We start from the raw sequence: 24,440 nt of genomic DNA on the forward strand, positions 1-24,440 counted from the left end.
CTTTGGTAACGGAGCCGCTCTCGCTTTGTCCCGGGCAGCCCTCGCGTCCCCGTCGCGGGGGACGAGTCCCGATGGCTCCGAGGGCAGCGGCTCCGAGGAGGCCGAACCCAGAGCTGCAGCCTGGGGCTGTGGATGCTCCAGCAGCCGCAGGAAGGGAGAGTTTGGGAGCTGCGAGGCGCTGCTGAGACCTCTTTGGCACAAAGGGACATCCTGCTTCCAGAGGATGCCCCCAGCCCAGGGGAGCATCTCTGGTGCTCCCATTTCATTAGCTAAACGCCCAAAGTCCTGGGAATGCTGGATGTTCAGGACCCAGAGCTGTGTGCACCCTGTGACTCAGGTGCTAGAACAACATCCTTATTCGTCTGCTAAATAGGTGGCCTTTTAATGAAAAACGAAAGAGCTTTGGCACGGTGAGGAACCAGCCGTACTTTGGATGGGAGGGCTCCTAGGTAGTATCAGCTGTGACACGATGACGGCTGGACCCTGTCCCTGTGTGGGGGTCCTGATGCCCATTGTGTGGCATCAGTGTCACGTTTGACACCTGAGCAGTAAAACTGCATGTCCTGCTTGCAATGCCTTCCCAGTTTTCCCTGCACAAATGGGACAAGAAAGGGCCTTTTGGAACCAGAGTTCCTCAGGATCAAGCACTGCTGCAGTCAGCATCGAACCAGCTCTGAAATGGACCTCGAGCAGGACCCAAATCAGCCCGACCGCTGGCACTGCTGGCGGCACAGCTGGGTTGTCGCATCTTTTTTCATTTCATATAGCCCTGCATGAAAAATACCGGTTTCTTCTGACTTTCTCCTCCCAACCACGCAATCTGTGACTGCTGTTCTTCCTCCTTACATGTAGAAACTGTCACTTAAGTCCTTGCTTGCACAAACAGATGTGCTTATGTAACCCCAGATGTGATTTTAAAACACATCACAACTCTTATGCAAACCTTTTTGTAGAACAGACTATTTGCAGTGTAACTTGAATAAACTTGAAACAGGTTAAAATTAACCTGAAATAAGAGACTTTTGTTGAAATCAAAGGATCCAGCTATAGGTTTGCAGTTGTTTAAATCAATGAGACCAAAATATTGCCATTTTCCCATACTTGGAAAAACATATATTTCTTCATTTCCCCTTAAGGTTTAAATAGTATTGATGACTTCAGATCAGTTATTGTAACTACCTCATTTTTGGCCTCAGCACTAACTGCCGTCTTCCTGCCAGTTGTCTAAAATGTACCAAAAACTGTCCAGTACCTCAGTATCCTAAAACTTTTCCAGGGCATTAGGCATAGCTTTAGGAGCTTTCTCAGCAATTAATGGAATGCAGCACTTGTTGAAAAAGTTTTACTAATTAAACCTGTACAGGCTATACAGATAATGAATACTGTGCAAATAATTCTTAAAATTTCCTGGATGAGCTTAAGAAGTTCAGGATTTTGATAAGCACTGAAGTCTACAGTGGCTTTTAGCCAAAGCCTCAGAACCTTTTTCAGCTGCAGCAGTTGCCTGAAGAGCTTGTTGCTGCATTTCTTATGTTTGCAACAGCGAAGCGAGCTTGAGTAAAAAGGAAAAATATAACTGAACATTATGCAATCAAAACTAATCTTGACCACAGGCTCTGGCTCAAAGGTTAGGGCTGTGGCTTTTTCTGCCGCCAGGCTGTAGTCCCAGTCTTTCACAGCTTTTGCTTTCTGTCCTGTACCTGCTTGCTGAGGTGCAGTGCTTGGGCAGACTGGCTTCACTCTCACACTGGCAATGTTAGTGTAAATTCTTTTTTTTTGCATTGCAGCAAAATATGTTACTCTGAGACGCTGCAGAAACTCACTCCTGGAGGAATGTAGGTTGAAATAGGTTGTATAGTCTGCAAAACTTTATTTTGTCTTTGATTCTGTTTGTTTTCTGAATGGTAACATCACTTCAGAAGGTTTATCCATCAGGTCTTCCAGCAGGAGAGGCATTTAGCGGAAAAGTTTCACCAAGTGACGTGAGCTACTTCTGTTTCATTACACAAATATTAAGGAAAACGCTGAAGGTTGTTGTGTTTTCTCTTGATTGCAAGGAAAATCACGCTGATGTTTGATGCTCTACTTCAGATTTGCTGGGTTTCATTTTGTTTGCAAATAGGGAAGCATTTTACTCTGAGTAGCTTAAAGGAAAAAGTTTGAAACATTAAGTTGTGAGGGGAATGGGTAGGTGACCAGAATTTGTATGGATGTCTCCAGCTGACTTCACTACAGGTGTCAAATTGGGATTCTGCCAACTAGGAGCAAAGGGCCTCTCTCTTTCTCAGAAAAATGACTTCCTCCTCAGATGACTGTATGAGTCATGTGAATAAAAGCCTAGTGAATAAAATGTTTTGCGAGCTAGAAGGTCTGAGATCTTAAGGAAATCTTAAGGAAAGGTGATCTTAAGGAAAATAATTGATAGGACCATTGGTTTTCTGCACAGTAAAATTAGGGAAGTGTGCTGGGATCCTCTTCCTCATGTAGTGCTTGCTAAGCTCATAGGGTCAGTGCTGATCACAGCAAATGCCTTGACTATGGCCATTTTGGCAAACTGCCTTAATTTTTTTTACATCTCATTTCGAGAGAAACGTGTACCTATTGTTATCAGTGTTGTCATTTTGTTCTTCTTGCTGTGTTTATACTTTGAAATTCCTTTGCAGAGGATGGGTTGCTGTAAAAGGTTGAGTTACTGTCACTTTAGTAAAATGCCTTGAGCACCTTTGCTGAAAGACTCAAAACACATGTGACTCCTCATTCATCTTTTTTCTTGTATTGTCGTGGAATTTAAACAATTCCCAAGTGGCAGGACAAAGTTCATAGTCATTCCAGTAGCTGGTGTTACCGCTGAGTAATAATACCTAATTTTATCTCTTCTGTTCTCCACCTCGATTGCAGATAAGATACTTCCTTCTTCATTACAGTGGAACAAGATGTGAATAGAGTTCAATACTACATTATCCCACGGCTGGGAAACGTCACGGAGAAAAGAGCACAGTTGGCTCATGCTTTTAGCTGTCAGCATGTTGATGGTGTCAATGAGAGGCCAAAGGAAAAGTGGAAACAGGGATTCTTAAGAGCATCTGCTTTACATGGAGCGAGGGAAGCTATAAATCTCTTGGAGAAGCTTCTCATTTCTGGTGTACATTATGTAGAGAGTTTGGGGTTTGTTTTGCAGAAAAAAATGCCATTTCTCTGCCATGCAGCCAGTTCAGAAGCAATCTGTTAACCCTGGGAGGCGGTTCACAAAAGCCATTTGTACATGTACATCTTACAAAACCTTTAAAAAACACCAGGTGACAGAATGCAGGGCATGGGAAGAATAACTTGGGACATCTCTGCTGGCCGCAGAATTGTGCACGGGGCTTGTTTGGGTGGACAGTGATTGAAGATAGGACAGGACAGAAGTTCTGGGTGGTGAGTCTGGGTGTTTAAAACATCCTGACTCATGGGCATTACCTGGCATAAACATTCCCATCGTTCGAGATGGGCCTTGGGGCATCAGAGCGTGTGTCTCAACCGTTTATTCCACCACTGACGTGATGAAGCGCAGCCTCCGTTACTGCATGTGAGTGACTGTTCTAGACCTGCTAATATCAAGTGTTTTTAAGGAAAGGCAGTTGGGAAATGCGGTTCCCCCGCTACTCCTTTTCTGCTGAATTTAAAGGGTGGCAGTGGGTGGTGTGATGACTCAAAAGGAAGTGGCAGATAGGAGAGGCTTTTTTATGAACTCTGCTCTTAGGTTTTTGAATGCCAGGTGGGAGTCAGCAAAAAAGCTTCCCCTGAACCAAGGGAGCATTTCCCCTGCACCTCTGAAGCAGATAGTTTCTATGGCCTTGTAGTTCAGCTGCCGCTTTGTTTTGGTTTTCCAAAGAGCTTTACTTGGCAGCCTGAGGCTACTAAAACAGAGAAATGATATTGCAGGTAGGACTCCCTACGTCCTACCCTTGGTGTGCAGAATGGTAAGAAGGAAGGATTAGGGATGACGTGCTCAGGTTTACTGGCTTTGCCAGTGTCTCGAGTTGATGTTTCTGTGGTTTACACCTCAGTGGTACCTCATAAGGTGTGTGCTGGTTAATTTAACCTGGAATAGTTTGGGAGAGCTCCACTTCCATACTGTGTCCAAGCAGCTCTCTCAAAGGTGTCTGCTTTCATAAGGACTATTCAAGCTACCCCATGAAAAGCAGGCACTGAATCTCATGAGTAGAAGCTTTTAAGCGTGGGATTTAAATTCAGACAGTGCTTGTTCATAGTTGTGTGTTGGAGCCTCACAAAGCAAACTAGATTGTGGTGAGAGAACAATAAAAATTAACCCTTGACACAAAAGAACAATGACTTTCTAATCAAGGCAAAAACATTTTTTCCCTGAACAATCCTGTGTATTTTGGTGGAGTGGGTAATTCCCTTATGGGGGGCTAGTCATGTTGATTTAAGAAGCTTAAGTCTCTAGAAACAATACACAAGAAAGACAAAGAGTAAAAATAAACAGGGCTCTCGGGAGAGAAGCAAGTGAGAAAAAAGTCTCTTGACACTTCCTTTGAAATTCTTTGCCCAAACAAAAGTCTTGGACAATTGAAGAGAGGGAAAGTGTACAGGGGATTAGAGGATATAGTGGAGATGTGCATGTGCTTGTGTAGATGTTAACACAAAAAATACAAGCCTTGGTGTAAGCTGTAGATCTTTTGGCTTCTCTAAACTCAGAATCTGTGACAGCTGGTCGGGTTGCCGATCACTAGCACGTGTGGAGCTGTTCGTGCTCTTTCTGAAAGCATCAATTCCAGCAAGGAGTGCAGTAGGGAAGCCACAGCCCTAATTCCTGGCGGATCCAAACGCAGCTGACTGGTGCTCGCCCAGGCAGCCGTGTCCCCAGGGACTGCATGGGCCCACCCCAAAGCACCCAGTAAGTGGGGCTCATGTGCAAGCCCTTTGCAGGGTGCCTTGCTGACAAGGAGGCGAGGACCCGGCGTGGGACTCGGAGCTCCAAAAGCAGGGAAAGGAAGGCAGGAAAGAGCAGGCGGTTCTGGCAGACCTCGCCCCAAGAGCAGGCCTTGCTCTGCGGGAAGGAGGAGGGCAGTCAAGTGCCTTTGGAGAGCCCTCCCTGAACTGATCTCTGGGCCAGTGGGTGCTCCCTGTCCCCAGGTGACCCGAGGCTGTCCCACCAGCAGAGCAGCCTCCTCCTGGCTTGTGGGTGCAACGCCACCAGGGACAGGAGTGCTGCATGTGCTTTCTCCACTGTTAAACAGGGAAAAAACATGGTTTCATGTGTTGCAAAGCCAAAGCAAGGACTAAGGCAAAGCAAGGACTTCATAACTGGATTTATCAAAGGGTGAGAAAAAGAACCAGTGGGGCGCAGAAATCCAGACCAAGGTATGTGCATGTGTTTCCAGGCAGTGCCATCATAGCTCTCATACCATCTCAAAGACACGTCGAAATGTTGGTTTAGGATAAAGTTATTTCTCTTCAGGGCCACACTTAGTCACAGGTTGAATTTTAAGCAAGGTTTGTCCCCTAGATGTCACTGAGCTGTAGACCAGATTGTATTCCAGGGGTGGCTCGTGCCAGGGCACTGTTTGGAGCGGTGTGTGAGCAAGCATCGACAGGCCGGTGCCCCCTTCCCTCCTTTCCAGGTCCACATTTCTCCTTCACCCGTCAGCTTTATTCTCCCTGATGTTTCTGGGAAATGCTAAAGGAAAAGGGAATTTGAATGCTAAGAAGGAAATTGTCACTTGTGCCATATCTCCCTTTACAGGGCATTTTGGGCAGCTATCTGTAGATAGGCATCTCCAGGTGAAAAATTTATATAGGTATCATGAAACCATTTTGATGAGGGCAGGAGGGTCCAGTGTCTTTAACCTGCCTATGTCCACACTTAACTGTGCAATAAGTCTTTACTTTGTTATCCAGTTCCTGATTGATGACCCTCTCAAGAATTACATTAAAAGCCTTTTTGTTTCTGCCTATTTGAGTATGATCCAGGTTACATTTGTTTTACAGAAGGATTTGAAATGCTGTAATGTTGTGGAGAGAGTTTGTTTGAACCACTCCACCCTTTTTGCATTAAGCAGCCTTTGAGATTTTTCCCTTCCTTGCAAATTAAAAGTGATTTATTAACATCTTGCAGGAAAGATAAAACGGAAAAGCACTTAAGACAGTTTTTCCTGTAGTAACCGTGTGGTTATTTTGTGGCTTCAGCATTCAGATTTCAGAAATTAATTTTTTGAAGTAAATGAACATAATTATTAATACTTGGAAAGCAGAAAAAAATCACAATTTCTTATGATGGAAGAAAGATGTATCGTATAAATTGTGTTACTTAGTTTGGGGAATAGAAGGCTTATTATATTAACATATGATTTATGAAATATTTTTATGAATATAGCATATTGATGTAAAACATCGGATTTTTGAAAGGCACAACAGGATAATGGGAATGTTTGTAAGTCTGGATCTGTCATTAATCATCTAGACTGTGAATAGTGACTGCCACCAGCTCCCTGCCTCCTGCCTAAGGTGCCAGCAGCATTATAATGTACACGAGGACCTTGGACCCAGGAGCACGGGTGAGGTCCCGTTGGGTTTGTGGCATCCCCGCACGCACGCTTCAGTCCTGCCCTCGGGATGGCGTTTGGTTGTGTGACAGTTCCTTTGTCATCAGAAGCGTTGCCGGCAGCGTGGGCGAGGGATGAGATAAAGCTGCCGTCCGGGCTGGCTCCTCTGCATTCAGCACTGACAGGGCGTCAGGGTCCCACCATGAAAGGGATGTAAATGAGCTCTGTGCTAATGAAGCAGCAATCCCATCAGGAGGAAAGGAGCTGTCACCTTTAAGGTTGAGGTCAACACTTCTTAATTCGCCAGAATTATTCCAATTCAATCAGCATGTGCATTTCAAACGGAGATCGATCCTCTCTTACACGGTGCTAAGGAGGCAGCTCGCGGACAGGGGCAGGGAAGTTTGTGTTGGCTCTCGTGGCTAATGCAGCCTGGGCAGCTGCACTGATAATCCCCTTAGCGTGTCACTGCGTCCGACCGGCGCAGCTGGCCCATCTAACACACGCTGTGCTGACACCTTTGCAGCCACCAAGGCCTTGCAGATGTGCATTTTGTGGCATTTAGGTGCCCCCCAGGAGCACGCACAGCCCTCTCTAGTGCTGGGGCCTCAAGCTGCTGAGATAGTGCTGGACTCCAGGAAGTTCGTAGGCTCTTTCCTTGGAAGAGGATGCCCATTTCTGATGATATAGTGGGTCCCATCTCCTACCTGTTCTCCCAGACGGCTCTCCCATTCTAAGGGAATTAAATAGACGTTATTCTGGTTGTCACCCAGTTTCCGTGTCTGGAGCTTTCAGATACTTGTAGAACAGATACTTGCTGCAGATCCTTCATGGTCACCTGAATTGACTTTTAAAAATATATGGTCATGCACAGCCTTACAGCTGTCTTTAATAAATAAAGAGGCTCTCTATGGTTTCTGTCTTTAGCAGGCAGCTCAACTAAAATCTGCTTTTTCTGTTGTCTGCCCCAGTTGCTAAAAGGCAAAACAGCAGACTCATAACAGAGGAAGCAACATATAGATGTTTTGTGCATCAACACAAATTGCCATATGTTGCTTTCCAAAACAGTAAGTCAAACCATCAAGGGTTTGGATTCCCAACGGGAGGGATCCGAGAGTCACTAGAAAAGTACCAGAGGAGGCAGCAGCCGTTTCCCACGTGGGCACCTTGTGTGGCCTCCGGGGACTGTCCTGTTGGGGTGAGTCAAGAGAAAGTAACAGCTCCCTGCCGGGTGCTTTTGGAAGGATTGCAGTGTCTACAGGTCCCACTCAAACCAAGAGCGGGGACAGAATTTTTTACCAAAACTTAAAAGCCAGCAAGTGTCAGAATTGTACACTGAAACCTAGCCATAAAGGTGGTGCATTTCCACTGTGAGGCCTTTACACAGGCCATACGGGCAGGGGCTTGTCTTGGTGGATCATCTTGAAGGAGACTTGGGTTTCTCGGGAAGGGAATTAAAGAATAGGTAGAATCAACATGAAGTGTCTTCTAGTGACATCACATGCTTAGCTCCTTCCATGTGGTTTCTTGGGGTTTTGTATTGCCCACGTTCTTTGTTTAGTGCAAGCACCTTCACTTTGGCACGAATGCTCGTCTCTGAGTGCTGGGGTGCTCTGGGCTGTGACCTGCTCTTTCTGTGGAGCCTCTTGTTGTGTTTCAGTGTTTGGTTACGTTCCTTGAAGGCTCTTCACTCTTCAGTTTGCTGCCCTTCCTCAGCTCCCTGTCTGCCTGAGGCTCGCAGCAGTTTGTCCTGCGCATAGTAGGGATTTAACTCCAGTAAAACAGAACCGATGGTTTGCTTGTAACCAAAGATGTTTGGCTGATGGTTGTAACCAAAATCAGTCCCTCGGCATGGATAAGACCTAGCTGAGGTCTAAGCCTTTTCTGTGCTTAAATGTGGAAAGCAGGAGTCGTCCATCAAGAGTCATTGCTGGCTGCTTTGTGCTGCAGCAGGTATGAGTTTTGCTTTGCAAATTGGAGAAGCCCCCTGTACCCCGGGGAAAGAGCAATGAAAAGGAGCGCAGGAAAGGGAAGCTCTTTAGCCTGTGCGGGGAAGGTTCCAGAGTTTGTAGCTTCCTCACTGCCAAGCCGCCATTTTAACAGGAATAAACTGTAGAGTTGGGCTGAACAAAGCTCCATGCTTGACCGATGGGGAAGGCTCCTTGCTGAATCCTCGGCAGGGTAAGGCACATATCTTCCTTCTGAATATCTTCAAGAGAAGCCCTCTCGAAGCTCTCCCCCTTGCTGATACCAAGCCGTGCTTCCCTTGCACGAGCTCGCCGCGCAATTAACACCTCTCCTCGCGCTCGCGGCCGCAGGGGTGTCAGCCACAGGATGCGACGGCGAAACCCCGCGCCTCTGTCACCGCCTTCACAGTCTGAACGTGAGTGTGAGCGTGCACAGCCGCAGGTTGGGGTAGCGGGATCTCCTGTCCCTTGGGCCTGCACAGGCTCACCAGGCGGTTAAGAGAGTCTATAAAATCCATCTAGACCGAGTGGCGCGGCCCTGTCCTGCCGCCTCCCCGGGCAGCGTGACGAGCTCGGTGCGTTCCGGTGCGCGATGGGTGACGGCGTAACGCTCCGAACGGCGCTGCCGCGCGGGTTGTTAGTGTCGGCCTTGTGAGGAGGCGGTGCAGGGAGCTGGGGTGTCCGAAAGGGAGTTACTTTGTTCTCGGGTGGCTGGTTCGGGCTGCCCTGGCTGTCCGCTCCGAGGCCCTGTGGCCAGCGCAGGGGGAAAGGGAGACACCGGAATGCGCGGCCAGACCCGGGCTTGGCTGTCACGACTTCTGGAATCGAATCACACCCTTATTTCTATCTGGTATTTCTTTAATAGCTAGGCCAGTAATAGTAAGCTGTATTTAATACTAAGCCACAGGACAGTGTTTAGTGGCTACAGCGATCAAAACAGACTGCAACAGGAAGATGGGCCCATTCCAGGCCTGGGAAGGACGATTCCCCAAAGCAGGGAGAGCAGCAGACTCGACCTGGCTGGTAACAGGAACGAAAGCGTTTCAGTCCCAGTTTTACCTCCTCTCTCCTTATCCACCATCTGTGGTGCATTTAAAATACTCCCTTGACTTGGTACGGGGCTCAAAGGGAAAAGTTTTTAATAAAGGATGCTGTGCTGAGGTGATAGCTGACGGAGTGGTGGAGAATCTCAAGCTCTTTCCTAAATAGGAAGGCTGCAACAAACCCTCTGGAAAAGATACTGTCTTTCATTCACTCCATGAACTCTCAGAATAATTTTTATATTTCTTTATCCCTAAAGAACCCTAGTTTGGTATCATCCCTCTTGTATTTTCTATATGGAAGGCCAACCCTTTAAAAAAAACAGATAGCTAAATACGATTTTGTATGCACATTTTGCCTTTAAGTTGGCTTCTGCCCTTGTTGTGCTTAGGTATGCAAATTGGGTGTTTTTTTCTGTGAACAGTCAGCTATTTAGACAGCAACTGTGTGAAAAAACATCGACAAATGCAGCCTATTTCTTACAATCCAGGACCTCACACTTTATTTTGTATAAGCAAAATTGGTTACTGTTTTAATGCAAAACTGAGTTAAAACAGGCATTTATTTAATTGGCAGAACTTGAAAGTCCAGCTTTATTTATGGAGGGAATTCCGAGCATCTGAATGGATGCACCACAAGCCATTGGCAATCTCAGACTGTTGCTTTTATTAAATTTTGGGGTATTTTTCCACTCTAAATATTTTATTACAAATAAAAGCCCTGCTATGTGTGAGTGCTCAGTAACTGGCAATCAGCTGGGATCACAGATGCGGTTAGGACTCTTGCAAAGGCTAAATTCAATCCAGTGTGTAAACTCCGCAGATGAAGTGTTAAATAAGTTATTTGCTTTGGCCCAGCACGCGGCAGCGGGGAGGCCTGCGCTTTGGCAGCGTGTTTAGGGGTTTGTTCTTGGAACCGGGGGAGATGTTTAGCGGGGAAGGTACCAGCAGCGTCCGCGGTGTCCGGAGACGCTGCTGGACTTGGATGGAGATTTCCTGCACTGACACATGGGCTGAAGCTAAGGCGGAAAAACAGGAGAAAATGGAGACTTGCATGGGCAGGCTGCAAAAGCTGCGTGCGGCTCAGCGGCCTGTGGGGTCAGTGTCCCCAGTGCCAGCGCCATCCTCAAAGGATGGGGACCAAAGCCACAAATAACCCAACTTCCAAGAGTGCAGATACCAAGGAGCCTGCTCTGAAAACGGCTGTCCCGATATTTTGAGGTCGGAGGACTCTCCTGGTAGCAGGGTCCTGTCGAGCTTCTTGCAGTGCAGTTGGGCACAAGGCAGCAACCTGCAGCCTTGCTCCAAGGGGGGCTGGGGAGGAGGCCGGTTGGATAAGCAGGGCCTGCTTTGCTTCCCGCAACAGTGGGGACCCCTCGACTTGAGATGAAGGGAGCTCAGGCTCCAGCTGCTTTTCATTTGAAAACATCAGGAGGCTTTGAGCGAGCTGCGCTGATCGCAGAGCCACTTTTTGCAAAACTGAAATTTCAGTAACTTCTTTTTCTATCCGTTTGTACCTCTGTAAAGAAAGAGAGTAAGGAAACCAAAGCCACCCCTGTAGCTTTGCTCAGGCATATCCATAAATCAGGATCAGCCCTGCGAGTCCATCTGCAATAACCCTGCCCAACCCGGCACAAATCTGCCCCTTCCAGGCTGTGCCGTCCCGAGCGCGGAGCCCTGCGCGTCCCCGGGCGCACGAGGGTCCCGGCGTGTCCCTGCGAAGGCCCCGAGCGAGCAGGGGCCATGGGAACGCCGCGAGGGCAGCGCGCCCGCCGGAGCCGCCCGGGCCGGGGGACGCTCATGAGTTTCTCCCTCTCTCAACTTCCCCTTTATGTGTAAAATATAATAGTCCAATTCTTCGCTGTGATTCAGAGGAAGCCGCGCTCCGAGGCTGTGTGTGATATGATTGTGCTCAGCGAGAACGTGCGGGGCAGAAATGCCATGCTGAGAGGCAGCCTGTCTCTTGTCGCACCAAGAAAAAAATGTACATTTAGGGGAAGTACGAGCCACGGCGCTCCGGCTGGCTTGGGGCAGTAGGACAGGGGATATTTTTAGACTGTGCTTTCGTCTAGCTCTTTGACCTGGCAAAATGACATAATTTTCCACTTGTCTGAGAAGGAATGGCACAGGTTCCTGGGAAGGGTTGGACACAGTACCGAATTTGGGCACTTCAAATCAGGGCTTTTTGAATAGCCCCAGATTGGTACAACTGGGTGGGAGCCCTGCTGTGCAGTGTCTGCCTCCAGGGAGCCTTCTGGTTTGGTTAAAAACTTCACATCACATTTCATAATGAACTGGAGGATTTTCTCCTGCTTGTTTGTCCAGCTCACCCGTTGCTGACTACTTTATTCCAGCATAGGAAAGCTGGGTGGAAAACAGGATCCAACCCCGGGAACAGCTGCACTCACATGGTGTGTGCTTCAAAACAGCGCTGGGTTGGGCACGGTTTGGAAAACCAGCTCGGATCAGCTACTGTGCTTGCAGCAAGCAGCTTTTCATCAGCTGAACTGTTTGTTCCTGCCCAGGGCTAGTGACAAGAAATGTGCTGGTGAGGTTAGTTTTTCTAATTCCTCTTTTAAACCAAAATGTGAAAGACACTTTTTTTTTTTCCTCTCCTCTTTTTTGTGTGTAAATAGTTGCAAACACATAGGGCTGCTTTTGCAAGGTGCAGCTGTGGGTGCAAGCGAGGAGGAAGGTGCGAGGGGGAGGGCTGGGGTTACGCTCACGCAAAGCAGCAGCTTGAAGCGGTTCCTTCTGTGGTAGGAAGTATAAAAGCGTCTTGCAAAAGAAGCTTTAAATGAGCAGCCTGTCCTTTTTTGCCTAGTTAGATTTAGGCAAATGTTGAGTGTTTCCTGGCTGTGTTGGCCTGAAGTGGAAGTGCTTCTCCTGAGGTGAAATCGTGGCGCTGAACTGAAGCAATGCCAGAGCTCCCTGGGTTTTGTGAAATCCAAGCTGGGTGAAAGCTGCTTGGGGAGAACAGCCTCATCACGTGCTGGGCCGTTTTTGCAAGCTCCTTCCCTGTCCTTGCTTGGAGAGAGGCTGGAGATCGGACCGGAGACCAGGGAATCCCAAGCCTCCCTCGCACACCGACTCCATGCGTTGCCTTGGCTAAGTCGTGAGGGTTTCCTTGAACCTCAAGTCGCTTGTCCCACTCCTGCAGCCACCTCCCCGGGGCTGCCGCATGCAGCTCCCAGGCAGCAGCTGCTGCCAGCTCCGCTCTGTGCATAAGGTGCCCACAGATATCAGCGCTTCACCTTTTACATCAGCCAAGTAAATTAATCAGCAAAGTAATTAGTCTTTAGCTTTAATCAGCTGAAGACTGATTAAAAGGAAACTTTGAGGGCATAAACAGGTCCTAGTGAAATGCTTCTGAGGACCTCTCCAAGGTGAAATGTCTCATTTTGTATGATTCTTTTGCAACTCTGAATTTTAGCAACTGAGAAGCTGCAATTCTGTTTAGAAAACTTGTAGCCACCTTGTAGTGTCCTTTTAAACCTAAGAATCATGTTGGAGAACTGGTGGCCTGATTTTTTCTGTGCTCTGATGGAAAGGTAGCCCTGAAAAAACTGCAGTGTATGCACACCTGAGGGAAATGTGCAGTTACCTACATGTTATACATGTACAGTTTGACCTGCCCCAAAACCTGATACAAACCCAGCCTTTTGGGTCAGTAAATCACAACGTGTGTGTCACTTCAGCTTATCAGCCACGTATGCAGAAATGAGGATCAGATAGATATCTCCTTAAGAAAACAACATAGACTCATAGAAGTAATCTCATTATTTAGGTCCAATGTTCAATGCTAAACTGACTTCTGAGACTCTCTAAGTACATATCAGCTGGACGTGGACAGACTGTTCCCAGTGAAATAGGAACCGGGGGTTTCATTATGTGTTTGAAATGCAGATGAGTCCGTGGGTCACCTGAGCTCATGGCACTTGGGCCCGGGGTAGATCGGCAGGGTAATTTAGGGCAATGGTCAGTGAACCTGGTGGCAGAAAGCTGAACTGCTCACTTAGCCCAGAGATTCAGTCTACGCTTGACAATTTGTATCTTCACGTTGTCACAGGGGGCGAGCGGGAAGCCCGAGGCCGGGCCGTGGGGCTGCCTCGCTCCTCTGCAGCTTTCGGCGGTTCTGGTTGCCTGGCCTTCGACTTGAAGGAAAATTAACAGCTCTCATTTGGCTTTTAAATGATCAACTTGTGACGCACCTACAGAAACTGAGCATAAAGCAAAAGACTCAGCATTATTAGCTCTTATCTCTTCCCTGTGACCTTTACCTTCTGAGGTAAGAACTGATCACTGCAAAGGCAGAGTAGAAAAGAGAGAATAATGCTTCTGAGGCCTCAGCACCCTATCTTGGGTCAGCAGCTTGAAACATTAACAGAAAAAAATCCAGGTTTTGATTTAAAATCCATTTAACACCTGGACTTCAGTATATTTGTTTGGGGCTATTTAATGTTTCTAGCCTCTCTGATGCTTTTACTTCCCTTTTGAAAATGCAGTAGCTGTGAGAATCAAAGCCTGGATCCTGGTTCAATATTCCTTGGTGCTGATAGAATTGCTGGGGACATCCGTGCTCTAGGACTGGTCGCAGTCTGCAGGCTGATTTCGGTTATGGCGAATAGTAAATAACCCGGGTCAAATCCTTAGGCTTTATCCACTCTTTGCTTGGCCCTTGCTCCCAAAGCAAACGCCTGTTAAAACCAGCATAAAGGCTGAGCAGACACTAAGGCTGTCGGGATTTGGTCCTCTACATAAGAGGAACAAAGTAAAATGCACTGGTTAAACTAAAATATCATTGTGCAAGGCTCCACAATGCAGTAGGAAGACAAGTCATCTCGTTATTGTACAACAGGAGGGCATGAGGAGACCAAGAAAAGGGAGGTTTTTCCAAGGGCCTAAGTGAATGAGGCACGTGATTGTCCTAGACGCCTTTGCAAATCCCAACAGGCCCGTTTCCTGATGATGATAAGAATGGACCAAAGTAGTACAGGGATAGACATTCACAGAAGGGCTTGCTCAAGTTGTGGGACTGCAAAGAAGTCTTTTTCCATCTACAGCAGTGAGATTATTTAAAGTGATTTAGAGGTAACGTTGGGGAAGGGAGAGAGCATGGGGTGTCTACAGAGATGAGATAGGAGATGCGGGGAAATCGCTTCTGAGGGATTTCAAAATGAAAAGGTAACTTTTGTTGGACCCTGAGAAGAACTGGGAGCTTCAGACTCCCTGTTGCCTGAGGATGCAAATACTGGCGAGCAGAGGGAGGCTGGAGCAGAGGTCAGAGCCACGGTACAAAGGGGACAATGGGCCCCTTTGCAGCACCAGCCTCTCTCTTACTCCACAAAAAGGTTTTTGTAATTCAAATGAAAACAAACCCTCCTTAAGAAAGGGATCTCTCTTTGGAATGAGAAACGCTGCAACGTATTTCACTCTCACTTCCCTTTGGTTTCACCTTCCTTCATCATCAATGCATGGCTGAATTTGATCTGACCTTTTTTTGTTGTTGCAGAATTCTAGTGTAAACATCAGTGTGCTGGAAATAGAGATACAGTCTGGGATCCTTTTGGAGCTTCCTTTGTAAATTCTTTTCTCTGGGAAGCACTGCTGGATCAGCTCACTTGTGATGAGTCCCAGAGTGCTACCATGCTGGGAGGGTCTGTGCACATCAGTTTTGCAGGTATCAACTTGCAGCCTCCACAATCCAAAACTTCTATGCTGAGAGACACGAGTCACTGATTCACTTTTGGAAATTATTCAGTTACATGCTCTGCCCTGCAATTTTGTGTTTGCAGGTGCTGGAGGGTTGGCGCGGGCAAGGAGGGTGGTCAGCAGCAAAGTGCAGTGGTAGAAGTGCTTTCATGTGCCTTGGTCCATCTGCAAGGCCAGGTGTGTAACCTAGACTTGTCATGCCGGGTCTCTCCTGATGGGAAGAAGGGAGGCATTTCCAGAGGGCAATTCAGTGCTCCCTGTTAGCTCTCTTTCCTAGAGTGCAGTGATTCATCCTGTGCAGCTGTCTGTCCATTGCTGTCGCCTGTGGACGGAGCCTGCATCACTAACCCAGGCTGGGCTTTAGCTTTTGCCTGGTGCAATGAAATGGGCTAAAGCCTAGACACAGAGCATGTTGACACAACCATCCCATGGTGGGTGCCTGCGCGGAGAGTCAAAGGTGGCTCTGGCTCCACTGACTATCCTGTGCTGTGCAGTGCCAGGATTATGGATGATGTTTTATGGATACACCGTATAACATCAGTGGCAAGGCACAAAGATGGAAGGTACCTCAGCCATTCAGTGTAGTAACTATGTGGGCCTTAGAGTGCAGGATTTATTATTAAGCAGCTGAACTTCTTCATGCTTCTCCATATTTCATTTAGTATTTATCAGGATTCATCGTAGGCCAGACTAAGAGGTTTCAAGCTGCCAGGATCTGTGCTTAATTTGTGATGATTAAGTTGTCAGTCTTAGTGGAGGTTTTGTAGTATGTATAGGTGTATTCGTTGCTCAAGTATCTCTAGCGTTACACAAGGACTCTGTGTGCCTCAGATGAGAGGGTCCCTCCCCTCCATACGTCGGGATTTTTGCAACTGAAGCCGCACTTGTTTTCTGGTGATCTCTGCTGAGAGATCGACCACCTGTGATCTACTTTTTTAAAAATATTCATGCAGTCTCTTGTAGGAAGAGATGATTCATGCTGTAACATCCATGTTCTGTTTGTGTGAAATGATTGTTATTCCAAAGAATGAGAACACTGGAATGAAAAACCCTTAAAAGAGCCGTGCGTGCGGGGAGCCATTCGGACACGTGAGTGACAAAGACGGTGCCTCTGGGGCACGGGAAGAAGAGTTCTGAAGACCCAGAGATCTTCCTACCTGCTTTCAAAAGGTGGAGAACTGCCTGTCTTGGAGGATGGGTGATCATTATGATTAGTTTGCTGTGTTTCCTGTCTAATACAGCCCAAGATTATGCAAGGGTTTAACCTTTGGAAAAGATGCGTCACTTTGAAAGCTGCGCAGTGGAGGTGCGAGGCCACAGCTCTGCCTGCCTCAGCTGTTGCAGAGATGATGTTTGATATTCCATCCTGCATGGCTTCCATTCTGTTTTCTTAAATTACTTGGGTTAGTTAATAGATAAGTTCCCCTTCAAGGGATAGATCAAAAAATAAATATGCTCCAATAAGCTTTGAGGCTTTAAAGCCAATTTGATACACAGGAAGCCCAAAATTAGGGCAATAAAAGATATTTCTAATGCTATTTCCTCTTACTAAACACCTCTGCCTACCAGGCAAGTCCCTGTTCTGCTGTTTGCTGATGAATTAATTTGGCTGTAGATCTGAGCTCCGTTTTGCAGAGTTGCTCTTCCTCCCAGCTGTGACTCTTTATTGTTTCAAAAAGATCTAAAGAAAAGTGTTCTTCATACGTGTAATACTCCAGGCAAGAATTTCACTGTAATGCCACTCATCCAGTACTTAAGGTCTCTTCTTCCTTCACCAGAAACCCCTAATTTAAAATGTGTTTTAAATGACTTCATCCATTGCTGGAATGCAGCTTCCCCTGGGACGATGGACCTGGGCGCTGTGCTGCAGGACTAGGAACCCAAAGCCGTGCTGGCGTTCAGGGAAGTGCATTCAGGTAGTTACAGAATAATTACAAGGAAATGCCAAAAGACCTATTTATTTCATAGAAATGCACACTTGTCGTGAATTGAAAAAAAAAAATGCAATGGGGCTTTTGTGTGAATAGGCTGGTGGAGTCATTGTTAGGTTATTTTGAGATTATTTATTGTGTTGCCTTTCAGACTTTGGTGCAGGTGAGAGCTACAGGTCATGTGTAGGATGCAGGATATTCGTGTTTCCTGTCATTTGTGCACCACTCGAGGTTCTAAATTGCTTATCTAACAGAAAGCAGGAGAACACGGTGCTGATGGTGAAGTTCGCAGCTAACAATTGAGTGGCATGAACAAGGATGCACCTGCTCCTAAAGCTCAGGCTTCAGCAAAACCATTCACGTTTTTCAGCAGTGCTGTGTTCCCCAGGAGCTTTGCAGCAGCTTTGCTGAAAACCGTTGAGGTTTCTTTTTGCTGTAGGACTGGCCCTGCAACAGAACCAAAAGTTCATTTGATATCCCATTTAATGGCAGCATTTATTTGAGTGATGAGATGATGAGAAAGTGATGAGATGAAGAAAGTGATGAGAGGAGAAGAAAATGAAATTATCTTTGAGATGCTTGTTCGTATCCTCACGACAGGCTCTGCTCTGGGTTGTCCGAGACAGCTACCGCTCTGCAGCCGCGTGCTGAAGATGCTGGTGATGGAGTCCAAGGAGGGAGGAGAAGTGCATTGCTCTCCTCACCCCTCTCGCTGTTTTGCACCCTGAGTACATTCTCTTTTGTTTCTGGGATCAAAGTGGCACGTGTCTGCTCTTGAAAAGAGCCCAAAACCATTGCTTGCACAAGTGTAAAGCAATCTGTTCGTTTGTGTAGCGAAAATATGAGGCTCCTCTAAGTGACTGATTTTGATTTAGCCCTAATTAGTGACAAGGTTGACAAAATTGTTTGTCACGCATCTCTCCAGGCCCATATGAAGTTCCAGTCACCTGTTCAGAGAGCAAGTTTTGCTGGGCTCTGCTTTCAGATATCTCCCCTCTGGGGATGGTAGTCGTTGTCTCTTTCTGTTCTCCCTTTCGTTTCCCTTTGGGTTATGCACAGTTTGCCTGCCTTGCTGTTTAATCAGAAATCTTTTGCTATTTCTGTACGTTTGAGGAAGTACTTGCCTTAAGCAGCTTTGTATTTTGAGAAGGGATGTGAGCACATCTCTGTCGGAGCTTCTGCTCCATCATTTTATTTAGTTATTCAGCCCTGTGTTTGCAAGTGTTCATTCATTCATTTTATTTTAATTTGCATTTTGATTTGTCATCCTGTGTGTTTCGGGCTGTTAAGGTAGTTTACTCAGTGAGGTTTGGTTCCATCTACTTAGATATCCTTGGATCATTTTCAGTGCACACAGAGCTAGCTTGCTAGGTGTTAACTTAGTCTTGAACATGGTTATAAGAATTACTTGCCTGGAAGTATTATTGGCAGCATTATGCTTCAGAAGTAGTTCTAACTGCAGATGCAGTTTTGATGAGCTTTCTTAGTGGTTTGTGGTGGGAAGGCACTTTCCTTCCTCTGATGAAATGGCATAAAACATCTCCCGCCTCTGTAGATATATTGATTAGTAGCAGGCAGTAACCTATTTGATAAGCCCGCGTGGTTGGAAGAGATCCGGCCTTTTTCTGCACAAACTCCCACACTGGTTATCTAATGATACCTGTAACTCATTATTATGTTGCATGAGGCCCTTCCTCCCTCTTCATCATTTAGCTGCATCCTAATGACCTGGCCGTATCGTGTAAACAAAGTGCCACTAACGACTGGGCTCTGGTTATTGCACAGGGACCTTTCTCATGTGTATGAAGCAGGATCAGCGGGATGATCTGGACAGTTTAGGATCTCATCCGAGTTTTGTGGATCTAGTGTTTAAAGGTGTAAGATGATGTTTCTTGCTTGCTTTACATATGCCTCTAAAGCAGTGGCACTGGAAATCAGAGGCTGTTTGGTGCAGTTCCTCTTCCTTGGGGGGTTTTAACACCCTAAGCAATAACACAGCTCTGGTAATTACCGCTTCACACGAGCAGCTTGCGTGAGGGTGCAAGGGGAAGGCTGTGACTGTGTTTCTAGTCTCTTTGGAAAGATGCATATTTACCCCCGAGGGTGCCTGCCTAAGGAAAAGTATGCATTTCTCCTAGAGGGACCCAGAAGGAATGGGAAGGGTTTTGAGATCTTAAGTTGCATTCTCACCATGGAGAAAAATAAATATTTCCCAGGTGTTAAAAAACTCATAACTAAATGCTAAGGTACATTTTCCCCCACAGTTGTTAAAGCTATCACTGCCCTGTCTCCAGTATTTGCCATATGTTACTTAACTTGAGAGAGAGAGAGAGGGAGAGGGAGAGAAGGTGGCAAAAACACTAATTTTTCCTAACAAAGCTGCAAGTCAAAGTTCAGCAAGGGCAATTGGAAAAGTGATTGAGAGAAATCCCAGTTGCTTCAGCCTGTTTCATGCAAGAACAACTCCGACAGCAGGGTCTGTCCCCAGCCAAGCGCTGCAGGCAGTTGTGGTGCACAGCTACATAACCCCAAGCAAGAAGGTTTTGTTGCAACGCTGGGCTCTGAGAGCAATACACTGAAGATCATAACACTTGTATGAAAAGAGTGGCCATTAAAAATACTTAGCGGCTGATACGAGCTTTTGTACCTAAACTACAGTCTACATTTGTCTTCGCTGGAGGGAAAAGGCTGTTTTTGCAGGCATTATATACTTCCCCAGGATGACTTAGTGCAGAAATGAAGCATCTCACTCCACTCACTCTCATCTGCTATAGATGTGCCTGAATCCTGCAAGGCGTTTGCACTGTAGGACAGACCGTAAACTGCGTTTGTGTGTGACATGAGGAGCATCCGACATGACCTGCTGCGTTTGGAAGCGGCAGACCTCTGGGGCAACAAGTCACAGTGCACAAATAAATATTATGTTGATGCAGCAGCAGAATTTTAAACAAAAACAAATCCTCTAGGCATTTTCCTAACGATTAGCACGCACATATGGAGGATGAGCCCAGGCCTGTGCTGGGAGAAGGACAATCTATCAGTCCGGTTTTCTGTTCCTTTCCATACGTTGTGTTGTCCCAGTGCTGTGACCTGGCTTTGACTGGGAGCCGTGAGGTCTGAGGTGTCACAGAGGGTCCCCCTTCTCTCTTCTGAGTGTAGTCCCAGTTCAGCTTGGGCTGCTCGGAGACCTGGGTCTGGCCCAGTGTGAGCACAGGAAAATGTCAAGAATGTCAAGAGAGCAAATGTGACATTTGTTGGGTCAAGAAGGGAGAATGGCAATTTTCATCTGCCATCTTTTTATGTCAGGTTTCTGTGATCGTTTTTTTTTTTTTAACCTTGCATCAGTCTTGACAAACATGCAACAAAGAGGTAGGAGGGAGCAGAATCTACTTCTGTTGCTTGTTCTCCTCTCTCCCAGCTCTTTAACAGAACTTCTTTCCCATCTCTATGCTCCATATACCATAAGCTGCTCTCCTTCTCTGAATCTCTGGTAGTTTATAAGTGTGGGAAAACTCACAGCATGTCACATGAGAGACTTCTGCTGTTGACTGCGGAGGGGAGAGGCTCACGGTTGTCCTGCTCTATCCTAGAAATGATTTTCACAGTCCTGGAGCAGCTGCTGGGAAAGGCGACCACATCCCCATCTCGCTCCTGAGGATGGCGAGTGAGTTTTTACAGAGACCAGGGGTGTTGCAGATGAAGACAGTTATGTTGATGAAGATGATCCTGGAGGTTACTTGTGTGAAAAGTCAGGGACTGGATCCCTCTGATTTCATTCAAGAGCTGTAGAGAGTGTGAAGAGGTTGCAGCAGCCGGAGAGAGCAGACAAGAGCATCCAATTCTGGAGCTTTTAGATAGCCAGAACATTCCCACCACCTTCAATGGCATCTTGTTTAATGAGAAGACTCATTAGAATATAAGTCAAATATGAATGTGACGGTTTTTCTAAAATGCTTCTCTCTCTGCTTCTATCATCTTTCTCATGCCAAGGCCCAAATACATGTCTGATTTTCCAGATGCATCAGTGGGTCTGCAGCTCTGCCTGCAGCCGTGCTTCCGAGGAGAGCTGCGCGCTGCTCGTGTTACGGGCATTTAAGTCTGTGGTGTTGGGTGAGTAGAGAGGTGATGTTGGTACTGAGGAGTCTAGAGCCTGAAAAAACTGACAGCACAAAAACTGGGGCTTGAGAAGTTTGGGAAAGGCTGACCTGAATCTGTGAACGAAATCTTTGGAAAAAGGACTGCTCTTTCCAGGCTTGGAGAAGGTTGGAAGGAAAGTGGTGTTGTCATGTGAACACGGCCTGCAGCTTCAGAGCTGCTGCTTAATAGCTTGGATCCTGATTTTTAATTTGAATGACTGTTGCCAAATATTCTGCTTGCAAAGGGGAAGGTTCTGAAAATTCATAACACACAGTTATTCATGCAGGAAGTTTGGAATATTGTTAAAATTGACTGCTAAACTTAACAGAACTAAAATCTCTCATCGCTGTCTGGTTTTGCTGTTCCTGGAGAGATTGTTGTTCGTGCACATCCAGACAAATCAGAAGCTGTGAGACTTGACAAACTATTTACAAAGTTGACTTGTTTCCACTTGTCTCTCATCCTTTTTATTCTCCTCTTGTTTCTCTGCCTCTGTTTTTCTATTTGATTTTGCTCCTTTTTTCCCTCTGCATCTACACTTTAAATGATCTTCTCAGACAAGCATCACAGAAAAGCTGTTTTTTAAATTAACACAGGCCCTGCTTTTTTATTGAATAGCCTGTAACAGCTAATGTGATTTGCATTTCTGTTTACCAGATTTCTATTATTAGACCCAACATAACAGGCCTAATATGCAGGTAAATATTAGTCACCACTGAAGCTGCTAATTGTGTGGCTTGCTTAATCATTCCGATTGGATTTGTTGTCTCCAAACAGAGATGTGATTAAAGCAGGGAAAAGTCTCTGCCGGGCTTATCTTTCTAGAGCCAGTGACTTTAATGTGATGTGTTACCTCACAGAAATGAGGTCCCCGCTCAAGAAGGTGCAGAGCCGCAGTAGCTCATCCCTCCCATCCTGCTGCCACAAGTTGTGGGCCTGAGCGCTTGGTCTCGGCCTCCTCCTCCTGTTGCCGAGGGGCTGCAGCAGCTCCTGGCCACCGCTTTATAAAAAGGCTCTTCCGCTGCTGGCAAACACGTCGTGGCCTTTTAAAGGAGTCGGCTGCTTTTGAGACTTCTCAATCGCCACAACCTGCCCCAAGGTCTATCTGGGACCTTGCCAGATCGCCTCGCTCTTGAGCAGCGCACGTGCAGCAACATGGTGGCAGCCCCTGATGCTTGTTCCTCAGTGCAGGCTGAGAATCCAGGGCCCAAGCAGGTGTAGGGGCTGTGGCGCTCGCTAATTCAGCCCTCCTGAGCGAGGCCGGGCCATGACCCATGTGCTCCACCACAGAGAAGTGCCCCTTGCTGTGCTGGGGGTCCCACGGAGGGACACGCTCCTGGCCGCAGCCGCAGGACCGCGGGCAGAGAGAGGCCGTCGGGCAGCTGCGGGCTGGTGGCAGCAGGGTGCTGAGGGAGCATCTGCTGACACGGACACTGCTGCAGGATGCTTCAGCTTTTAAAAGCGTTTTATTATCTGGCTGTAACAAAGCTGCTTTGTGCCATAAAAATAAAGAAACAGCCCACTTCCCCTCTGTGTCTCAGGTGGGTAAGAAAAGTTCCTTTCTTCCTTCTTCGCGGCCCTCTCTGGGGCTCGCCCCCTGTGTGGGAGGCAGGTCAGCAAATATGAACCAGGGCTGGGGAAAAACTCTCCTCCCTGCACGGGCCGTGTAGCTCATCCCAGCCGGTCTGTGCTCGTGGGTCTCTCCTCACCCTCACCTGCCCATGTCTCTTTGCTGATTCCTGAGGCGGGTGAAATTCCCTGTTCTTGCTCCAGAAGAGCCCTTAGCCAGCAGCGCCTGAGCTGTGGCGACGGGAGGTAGGAGCCGCACACTCCAGGCAATCCCAAATCCTTTGCACTGGATTAAATATGTTGTCGTTGGTCTGTTCAGTGCGAATGCAGACAGTTCCCCTACTTCCAGGGCCAGAATCTGGCCTCAGAGACTGGTATTTGGATCACTATCCGTGGGTATGTGGCCTGGAGCTTTGTACTGATTTGTCGTTTAAAGCCAAAGTTGTGCAGAATTAAGGGAAAGTGACACTGGCCTTGGTGAGAAGTCACAGCACCTTTTTGCCAGAGTTTGGTAATGTGAAACACAGCGAACAGGGTAACGTGTCCCAGGTGCTGTCTAGAGGTTTCCATTTCTCTTCCCCCGAGTATGGGGGCTGTTGAACTTGCCCCTCGCCTTGGCCGCGGCTCTGGCTGTCTTGGCTCCAGCAGCATGAATGTCCTTTTGTTGTTCTTCACAGTCGTTCTTACTGACATACAGCTTGTTGTGCGTCAGGCGCTTGGCTTCCCAAAGCCCCAACAGCTGCATCTGGAAGAGAGGGGAAGGCTTCAAGGGAATAAACAAACAAATCCTCTCTGTGGTCTACTGGTAGTAACAGATAATTAAGTCTAAAAAAGTTTCACAGAACTTTTAAGGGTAGACCTTTATTGCCAGGCAAAATCTAACAGTGTGTTACCCTGAATGCAGCCCTGGCTCTGGGAGCTGGGGTGGTGATTTGGTGCCTCTTTAGCTTCTCTCAGCCTTCAAGGTAATCGGCCACAGTAAGACTGGCTGTTGATGGGAAGGCAAAGGATATAAAGGTTGAAAGTCAACATGTATCAAACCATTTGAATATAATCTTTTTTCTCCCTGCAGGCATTTCTTCACCGGATCCGGCAGAATGCTGTGGACAAAGCTGAGAAGCACATAACGGAGGAGAACGTGAAGGTATTGCTTCCATCATCCTCATTTCCTTGGCAGGCAGAAGGATATCTAATGAAAGGCTAGATTCAGGGATATAGAAATCACATGTCCTCAGGTCACATTGATGCTTATTATTAAATTGGTTCCCTAAAGAAATGAGGCTCGTGTCATCAGTTTGTTTATCAGCCGCTTGCCTTTTGCATACCTGTCACATTCCAGCAATTTTTCATCCCACTGACTAATTTCAGTAAAATTTGATAACACTGTAGTGTTGTCAGAGATACTAAATTTTGGCAAGATTTGTGAAAAATGATGATGGGTAGAGGACAGAGGCACTTTTTAGTGCCTGTACTGAGGGAAAGGCAAGGAATGCAAGTTTTGCTTGGCAGCATCCAGGCAGCCAGTTTGCACCTGCT

At 46.9% G+C, this 24,440-nt stretch overlaps 1 protein-coding gene across 2 annotated transcripts in view; it reads left to right on the top strand.

Annotated features, from left to right (window-relative positions):
* PREX1 (phosphatidylinositol-3,4,5-trisphosphate dependent Rac exchange factor 1) overlaps positions 1-24,440 on the top strand; it is a 145,959-nt gene that overhangs the window by 34,596 nt on the left and 86,923 nt on the right. For both annotated transcript variants that reach the window (XM_088528698.1, XM_088528706.1), the window contains exon 2: positions 23,977-24,048. In XM_088528698.1, coding sequence (XP_088384824.1) covers positions 23,977-24,048 — 72 coding nt within the window. The remainder of the gene's footprint in view (positions 1-23,976; positions 24,049-24,440) is intronic.

Source organism: Tinamus guttatus, unplaced genomic scaffold (assembly GCF_059628265.1).
Source record: "Tinamus guttatus ecotype Peru unplaced genomic scaffold, ASM5962826v1 Tinamus_guttatus_pri_ptg000027l, whole genome shotgun sequence".
NCBI lineage: Eukaryota > Metazoa > Chordata > Aves > Tinamiformes > Tinamidae > Tinamus > Tinamus guttatus.